General features: G+C 45.2%; 1 protein-coding gene across 1 annotated transcript in view; it reads left to right on the top strand.

Moving 5' to 3' along the window:
• LOC146986424 (protein NLRC3-like) overlaps positions 1–7,970 on the top strand; it is a 478,141-nt gene extending 470,171 nt beyond the window's left edge. The window contains exon 10 of the mRNA XM_085780211.1: positions 7,545–7,970. Within this exon, the coding sequence (XP_085636337.1) occupies positions 7,545–7,812 (268 nt within the window). The 3' untranslated portion in view covers positions 7,813–7,970. The remainder of the gene's footprint in view (positions 1–7,544) is intronic.
• The last annotated feature ends 1,254 nt before the right edge of the window (positions 7,971–9,224 follow it).

Below are 9,224 nucleotides of genomic sequence, written 5' to 3' on the forward strand. Positions count from 1 at the left end.
TCAATACTTATTCAATACCACGATTTAAGAAAAGAAAAAAAACAAAACATGTGCTTCTAAATTCATTAGGCTACTTTATTTAAAACATAAATAAATAACTGTTTCACATCAAACTTGTATTTAAGCTCCACTGACTCATGTCCCTCCCCTCCCCCACTTCCTGTTTAAAGTTTACTTTCAATTTTGAACCAGCGGTTGTGTCGCAGATTATTTTCTCAGCAAATGCATTGTCTAGTGGTTTATTTTGTTACTTTTAGTCGGCCCATATGACATTCAGTTTCCCAGTGAGTACAAAAAACCCCAGGCTGCACCTTTAGCTGAATTTGGTTCCATTTCAGATTAAAACCACAGATGGGTAAAAACATACCACGGTAGGATGATGATTCGTAATGACAGATTAATATTAATTAATTAAAGGGATAGTTCACCCTAGAATGATATTTCGCTCATTATCTACTCACCCTCATGTTGACTAAGGGCTGGAAGAATTTTCAGAGTCCACCATCCCTTCTCTGAGTTACAGGGGGTCTTGGCATAGCAATGCATGTCCATATAACGGTTGCAAAGGGACACCAGAGCTCTTCGTAAAAAAACACACACAAAAAAACATCCAAATACCTCCATGATGCTCGTATGTAATGTCCGTCTTGTGCTGAAGCCCCAAATTGCGTAATTGTCCCGAAAAAAATTAAATAAGTCTGTATTTTAAGCTTGTTTGTAGCGGAAGCTTCTCAAAGCTCCTCTTCCTGGTCCGTCCAAATCTCGCGTGATTCGCAGTAACCGCACTGACGCCGGCGCAAATCACGCGAGATTTGGACGGACCAGGAAGAGGAGCTTTGAGAAGCTTCCGCTACAAACAAGCTTAAAATATAGACTTATTTAATTTTTTTCGGGACAATTACGCAATTTGGGGCTTCAGCACAAGACGGACATTACATACGAGCATCATGGAGGTATTTGGATGTTTTTTTGTGTGTGTTTTTTTACGAAGAGCTCTGGTGTCCCTTTGCAACCGTTATATGGACATGCACTGCTACGCCAAGACCCCCTGTAACTCAGAGAAGGGACGGTGGACTCTGAAAATTCTTCCAGCCCTTAGTCAACATGAGGGTGAGTAGATAATGAGCGAAATATCATTCTAGGGTGAACTATCCCTTTAAGATTAAAATGAAAGTTTGTAGTAGGTGTGTAAATGATCAATAATTAGTATTACTGGCAGTAATAGAGGACCTCGTTCTGTTATTGATGACTGGAGGCAGCTTTACCGCCTGAATCAGCCTGTGGAGGAGGTGGAGATGAGCCATCCAGTGGTTTTCTACAGGGACGCTGTCCACACAGAGACTGTGTCACATCAACTCAGTGGATCTCAGTCCTTGTGTGTCAGTGGATGGAAACAGTCGTCCATGGATCATGTTGCTGGGCTGCTCTTCACTTCACTGCAGCTTCATGACGCCATCTAGTGGACTGATAGTAGAAGTACAGCAGCTGATGGCAGCTTCCTCTTCCTCACTGCTGTGTGACTGCATTCAGCTGACACTGATATGAAGCAGAGAAGAAGAGCCAATCAGTGGAGGAGCAGCTGGAGACATGATGGACATGAGCTGCTGTGCACATGAATGATGTGTGTTTCCTCTGCAGGTGAAGCTACAAAGTGTGTGTGAGCTGATGTGGATGTGACCTCAGCAGCATGGATCAGTGTGAGGACAGAGAGGAGGGAGCCCCTCCCTCTAAAACCACTCTGTGTGGGGGACATCAGGGCCAGACCAGAGGTCAAAGGTCAGAATTAAAACAGTCAGACTTTTCTCTTTGAAAGTCAGTTGTTGTGTTTATTAAAAGACTGAAGATATTTTTCATCAGTTTTTCTCAAATGCACATTTATCAGTTATGTTGTTGTTTCAGGATCCAGCAGCAGAGCCCAGACTCTCCTGAACCCAGCTGTCTGTCTTCAGAGAGTGACGAGAGTGACGACTCATTGGACAGATTCATTAAATTTAAAGGAGGACGTGGATCAGAGATGTAAGACAAAACAAAATTTCAAAACTTCTCTAAAAGTCAGTTGTTGTGTTTATTAAAAGATTGAAGATATTTTTCATCGGGGTGGTGTTTAGCTCAGTTGGTAGAGCACCCGCCCCATGTGTGTTGAGGCTGTGGTCCTCACTGCAGGCGACCCTACCCTATCCTGCGTGTCACCCCCCCCCCCCAACTGTCCTGTCAATGAAAGGCAACCCCCCCCCCCCCAAACAAGATATTTTATATCAGTTTTTCTCCAACATGCAGATTTATCAGTTGTGTTGTTGTTTCAGGATCCAGCAGCAGAGACCAGACTCTCCTGAACCCAGCTGTCTGTCTTTAAAGAGCAACGACTCAAAGGACCAGATTATTAAATTTAAAGGAGGACGTGGATCAGCTGATCAGATGTAAGACAAAAATGAATTTCAAAGCTTTTGAGTCTCTGTTGAACGTTCTTCCTGTGGAGTCAGATTTCAATGATTCTCCATAAAATCGTGAGTTATAACTCAGACACACATTGACATTGTCCAGCTGCAGTAAAGAGTCCCTGCTTGAACATCCACATGTTAATATTCAGTAATTCTCACAGTGCAGCCCAGTAGCAACAGGAAGTATGTCAGCACCTTCTTCTTAAAACAGGAAGTAACCACTGGGTTAAAATCATCTTTTCATTTGCTCTAAATGTTCATGGTCTTGTTTCCACCTGGTAGAAGGAACATGGTGATGTTGGCTGCATCAAGTCGCCTCCTGGTGGCAGCTTTGAGGTATGCAACAGGGCGAGGGGCCGATCAGTGATTTCTAGTGAGTTCAGAGTGACGTCAGACACAGAGAGCAGAGACAGAGGATCAGATCAGTTACAGGAGCTGAAGCAGAATCTCAGCAGCTGCTTTTTACAGGAGCAGACGAACAAACGTCCATAAATACTGAGAGAGAAAACAAGCAAAACTCAGGTAAAGATAGAAACGTCAACTCATCTACAGAACAAAACAAAGAGATAAATGACATTTTCTGAGGTGAAAAAATCCTTCATCATCATTGTTTACGGCTTCTATCTACGGGAATAAGGAAACAAATCAAGCATTGATTTTTATTAAGCTTCATGTTTTTTTGTGTTCATGTTCTTTTACCTTTTTTTTGGAAACCTACAATTATTTAAAGGGACACTGTGTCACTTCTCTTGTTGTCTATTCACAAAAATCAATAATTTAATTCAAAGTATGTTAGAAACTTCAACTCAATCAAAGAACAAAGAGATTGAAAAAATTATATTTTCTGGGGTGAAAAAATCTTTCATCAGGGGCAGTGTTTAGCTCAGTTGGTAGAACACCCGCCCCATGCACCCGTGTTGAGTGGCCGTATCCTGCGTGTCAGCCCACCCCCCCCCCCCCCCCCCCCCCCCCCCCCTCCCCCGCCTTTTGAGTCTCTGTTGAACATTCTTCCCGTAGAGTCAAAAAGATAAATGGCATTTTCTGAGGTGGAAAAATCCATCATCACCATTGTTTACAGCTTTTATCTTCAGGAATAAGAAAACAAATCAAGCATGGTTTTTTATTACGGTTCATATTCCTACTTTTTTGAAAATCTAAAACTATTTAAAGGGACATTGTCACTTCTCTTGTTGTCTATTGACAAAAATTAATTATTCCGTTCAAAGTAGGTTAGAAACATTAACTCAGTCCACAAACACCATTTTGTTACGCGAGCAACAAGACATGACGACTTTACTTTGATTTTATAATGTTTACTTGAAAACTTGAAAGTAAATTACAATGTCTGGCGCACGGTAAAAAGACTGTGTTGCTTCCATCATTATCTGACTCCAAACCCTCATCTTTTTTCTGTTTTAATTTTCTTATTTTTGAAATCCTAAAGCTATTTAAAATCAGTTGTGTTGTTGTTTCAGGATCCAGCAGCAGAGACCAGACTCTCCTGAACCCAGCTGTCTGTCTTTAAAGAGCAACGATTCAAAGGACCAGATTATTACATTTAAAGGCAGACGTGGATCAACTGATCAGATGTAAGCTGTAACTGACAGTCAGATTCAGGTTATTGTAGAAATGAACCAGTTTGTACGACGTGTTGTTGGACCAGGTCTGAAATCAAAGTGTCTCTGTTGTGAACGTCCTCAGGGGACATATAAAGTCCATCTTGTATTATCTCTCTGTACTGATGTTCACTTGACACTGATTCCTCCACAGAGTGGACCAGGAGAGCTCAGAGGTTCCCAGTGGTCAGTCTGCCCAGCAGCACCAAACACACCTGGACTCCATGTTTATGGTGGGTACATGTCCAACAGCTGCTGTTACATCTGTTGTGTTCACAATCATCTCCATGCTGCACTTTGACACCAGTGGATTGTCAGTCTGTCAGGTTTTAGTTGGTTGCTGTCACTCATAGAGTTTCTGTTCCAGCTGCTGGAGGAGAACATGGTCACTTTAGTCAAGAACGAGCTGAAGAAGATCCACAAGTTTCTGGGTCCAGATTACCCAGAATGCTCAGGGAGTCAGAGGGAGGATGAGGAGGTGGTGGACGGTGAGGATGAAGAGCAGAGGAGCATCAGAGAGGCGTTAGTGAAGATCACAGTGAAGCTCCTGAGGGGCAGGAAGCAGGAGGAGCTGGCTGAGCGTCTGCAGAGCAGTAAGAGGATTTCTGTAAATAAAAGATTCAACATGATGGACAAATGAGACGTTCACTGACATCAACACATGGAGGGAAACATGTTCATATAATTGTTATTTAGAGGAATTATCATGTTAAAACTGTAATTGGTCTGATTTCTTGTGTTTTCATTCAGAACATTTTGCTCCAGTTTGTCGACGTAAACTCAAATCTGACCTGAAGAAGAAGTTCCACTGTGTGTTTGAGGGGATCTCTAAAGCAGGAAACCAAACCCTTCTGAACCAGATCTACACAGAGCTCTACATCACTGAGGGAGGGGCTGGAGGGGTCAATGCTGAACATGAGGTCAGACAGATTGAAACAGCGTCCAGGAAACCAGACAGACCAGAAACAACCATCAGACAAGAAGACATCTTTAAAGCCCCACCTGGAAGAGACCGACCAATCAGAACAGTGATGACAAAGGGAGTGGCTGGCATTGGGAAAACAGTCTTAACACAGAAGTTCACTCTGGACTGGGCTGAAGATAAAACCAACCAGGACATATACTTCACATTCCCCTTCACTTTCAGAGAGCTGAATGTGCTGAAAGAGAAAAGGTTCAGCTTGGTGGAACTTGTTCATCACTTCTTCTCTGAAACCAAAGAAGCAGGAATCTGCAGCTTTGATCAGTTCCAGGTCGTCTTCATCTTTGACGGTCTGGACGAGTGCCGACTTCCTCTGGACTTCCACAACAATGAGATCCTGACTGATGTGACAGAATCCACCTCAGTGAACGTGCTGCTGACCAACCTCATCAGGGGGAAACTGCTTCCCTCTGCTCGCCTCTGGATAACCACACGGCCTGCAGCAGCCAATCAGATTCCTCCTGAGTGTGTTGACATGGTGACAGAGGTCAGAGGGTTCACAGACCCACAGAAGGAGGAGTACTTCAGGAAGAGGTTCAGAGATGAGGAGCAGGCCAGAGAGATCATCTCCCACATCAAGACATCACGAAGCCTCCACATCATGTGCCACATCCCAGTCTTCTGCTGGATCACTGCTACAGTTCTGGAGGAGCTGTTGAAGACCAGAGAGGGAGGAGAGCTGCCCAAGACCCTGACTGAGATGTACATCCACTTCCTGGTGGTTTATCTAAAACTGAAGATGGTCAAGTATGATGGAGGAGCTGAGACAGATCCACACTGGAGTCCAGAGAGCAGGAAGATGATTGAGTCTCTGGGAAAACTGGCTTTTGAGCAGCTGCAGAAAGGAAACCTGATCTTCTATGAATCAGACCTGACAGAGTGTGGCATCGATATCAGAGCAGCCTCAGTGTACTCAGGAGTGTTCACACAGATCTTTAAAGAGGAGAGCGGCCTGTACCAGGACAAGGTGTTCTGCTTCGTCCATCTGAGTGTTCAGGAGTTTCTGGCTGCTCTTCATGTCCATCTGACTTTCATCAACTCTGGACTCAACCTGATGTCACAACAACAAACAACATCTCGTTGGTTTAGAGACACATTTACATCTTTCTACCAGAGTGCTGTGGACGAGGCCTTACAGAGTCCAAATGGACACCTGGACTTGTTCCTCCGCTTCCTCCTGGGTCTTTCACTGAAGACCAATCAGACTCTCCTCATGACTCAGACAGGAAGTGACTTACGGTCCTGTAAGAAAGCAGTTCAGTACATCAAGAAGACGATTAAAGAGACTCCCTCTGCAGAGAAAAGCATCAATCTGTTCCACTGTCTGAATGAACTGAATGATCGTTCTCTTGTGGAGGAGATCCAACAGGCCCTGAGATCAGGACGTCTCTCCACAGATAAACTGTCTCCTGCTCAATGGTCGGCTCTGGTCTTCATCTTACTGTCATCAGGACAAAACCTGGATGAGTTTGATCTGAAGAAATACTCTGCTTCAGAGGAGGCTCTTCTGAGGCTGCTGCCAGTGGTCAAAGCCTCTAACAAAGCTCTGTAAGTGTAGAGATAGTTGGATTTATTCATCATTGTATAAAAACACTTCTTTCTTTTCAAGAGGACAGAAAATAAATCTCTTTCTTCTTTAATTCCTCATTTATTTGCTTGTTTATTTCGGGCATGTCCAAATTAGATCATCATCATCACACATACTCTTAGTCCAATAATACAATACACATGGCCGAAAGGGAAAGTGGGAGAATCTATCTATCTATCTTATCTAGTCCCGCCCCTGTTACCCACAGAATACATTATCTTCATCATAATTTTTTTCATATAGATAGACTGGCGACCTGTCCAGGATGTACCCCGCCTCTCGCCCAAAAGTCAGCTGAGATAGGCTCCAGCTCACCCGTGACCCTAGTGCAGGATAAGCGGTATAGAAAATGAATGAATGAATAATTTTTTTCACGATCATCTCCTCAGACTGAGCAGCTGTAACCTCTCAGAGAGAAGCTGTGAAGCTCTGTCCTCAGTCCTCAGCTCCCAGTCCTCTAGTCTGAGACACCTGGACCTGAGTAACAATGAACTGAAGGACTCAGGAGTGAAGCTGCTGTCTGGTGGACTGGAGAGTCCACACTGTAGACTGGAGACTCTCAGGTGAGGATCCATCAAGCTGTTTTTTCTGATGACACTTGAACACACTTCCAGGTGTTGACAGTGATTTCCTGTGTGTTGTTGTGTGTGTTCAGTCTGTCAGGATGTCTGGTCACAGAGGAAGGCTGTGCTTCTCTGGCCTCAGCTCTGAGCTCCAACCCCTTCCATCTGAGACACCTGAACCTGAGTAACAACAACCTGCAGGACTCAGGAGTGAAGCTGCTGTCTGGTGGACTGAAGAGTCCACACTTAAAACTGGAGACTCTCAGGTGAGGATCCATCAATCTGTTTATCTGATGACACTTGAACACATTTCCAGGTGTTGACAGTGATTTCCTGTGTGTTGTTGTGTGTGTTCAGTCTGTCAGGATGTCTGGTCACAGAGGAAGGCTGTGCTTCTCTGGCCTCAGCTCTGAGCTCCAATCCCTCCCATCTGAGAGAGCTGGACCTGAGCTACAACCATCCAGGAGCCTCAGGAGTGAAGCTGCTGTCTGCTGGACTGGAGGATCCAGACTGGAAACTGGAGACTCTCAGGTATGGAGAGGCTGCTGCAGCCACACACACTAGGGACTTTAAGCAACGGCAGATTTTGCCACGGCTACGGCAGCAGGAAATAAATCTCTCCTGACGCTGGTGCCGTAGCCGTCAAATCCGTAGTAGTCATTAAGCAAGATGCTGCGGCTGCGGTAGCTGTCAGATCAAACAGCTGATCGCTCACGTGACAGGGTGAGGGTAAATAAACACAGCTGATGTGAGCGCAGACCTGTCAAAATGCCCTGTCCTGCGTCAGGTGTGCTGCACAGCGTCAGGTCTAACTTCATATGAATGCAGCTCAAAGCGACCGCGCCGTGTCCTCCCGCATAAAGCCGCAATATACCGGAGCCCCTAAAAAAAACCCGCTATGTGCGGCGGAGCTGAAAACAGCTGAGTTCTCCTCTACTACAGCTGAACATCTGACATGTGGTCAAGACGTACAGAGACCTGTCACACCTAAACTTCAACCTCAGACTGTCTGCTTCCTAGATGATCACACAGGGAGAGCATGAATGTGTGATGAGTTGTGTTACAGAGCAGTGTTAGGCCCCATTCACATGGAGCGCCCGAAAACTCGTGCAAAACGCCAACTGGAGCGTTTTGCATGCGTTTTTCAAAGCGCTTCTGAGCTCGCGTCTATGGTCGCGTCTGCCGTTACTAAGCAACCAAAAGCGCCTGTCACATTCTTACATTTAGTGGTGTGCTTCTGTCATTTAACCAGGAATTGAGTAAACACAGAGCTGATCAGATTTCAAGCACCGTGAATCCCTCACTCACCGCCGTGTGGAGAGGAGGGAGGCAGGCGAGACGTGAACTCCCTACCGTGTGTGTAATAAAAGTTAAAAATGCGGTTAAATGTACTGGTATCACACTGCTGCTACGGCAGCTATGGAGTAGAGATCCGGGCTGGACCGGGGGAGAACTGAGCTGCCGCTCGCCGAGAGGGAGCTGCTCAAAGCAGCAAGCACTGAGAGCCGGGCTGCTTGTTGCTGCTGGTGAAGCAGGTCCATGCAGCTGATTCTGATCACATGACACGCGGTGCACTTGCGGCATTCGAAAAAGTTGAGATATTTTCATCTCGGTGCGCCTCGGACGCACACGGAAAAAAAGGCGTGCGCGGCGCGTCGGCGTCGCTTCGCTTCGGTTACATTGAAAACAATGGAAACACTCGCGCAAAAGACGCTCCATGTGAATGGGCCCTTACAGAGTCCTGTATCAATGTTTAGGCTTGCAGTGCTTAATGTTGTCGTGATAATTAATAGGCCTATATGCTGAGAAATAAGATTGTAGGCTAAATCAAACAAATCCTACAGGTCAGACCAATTTATGTTTAACGAATCAAATATTGTTTTGGTCATAGTAACTGATAGGCTCTTTTTTTTTGGGGGGGGGGGGGGGGGGGGGCGCACAGCTGTTTATTTTTCGTTAAGGGGGGCTCACTCTCTCACACTTTGAAAACCCCTGGGTTAGTGTGTCACTGTCAACCGTAGAACATTTAATTTCAGA

This window comes from Trachurus japonicus, chromosome 6 (genome assembly GCF_045865225.1).
Source record: "Trachurus japonicus isolate A0001 chromosome 6, Traja_1.0".
Classification (NCBI taxonomy): domain Eukaryota; kingdom Metazoa; phylum Chordata; class Actinopteri; order Carangiformes; family Carangidae; genus Trachurus; species Trachurus japonicus.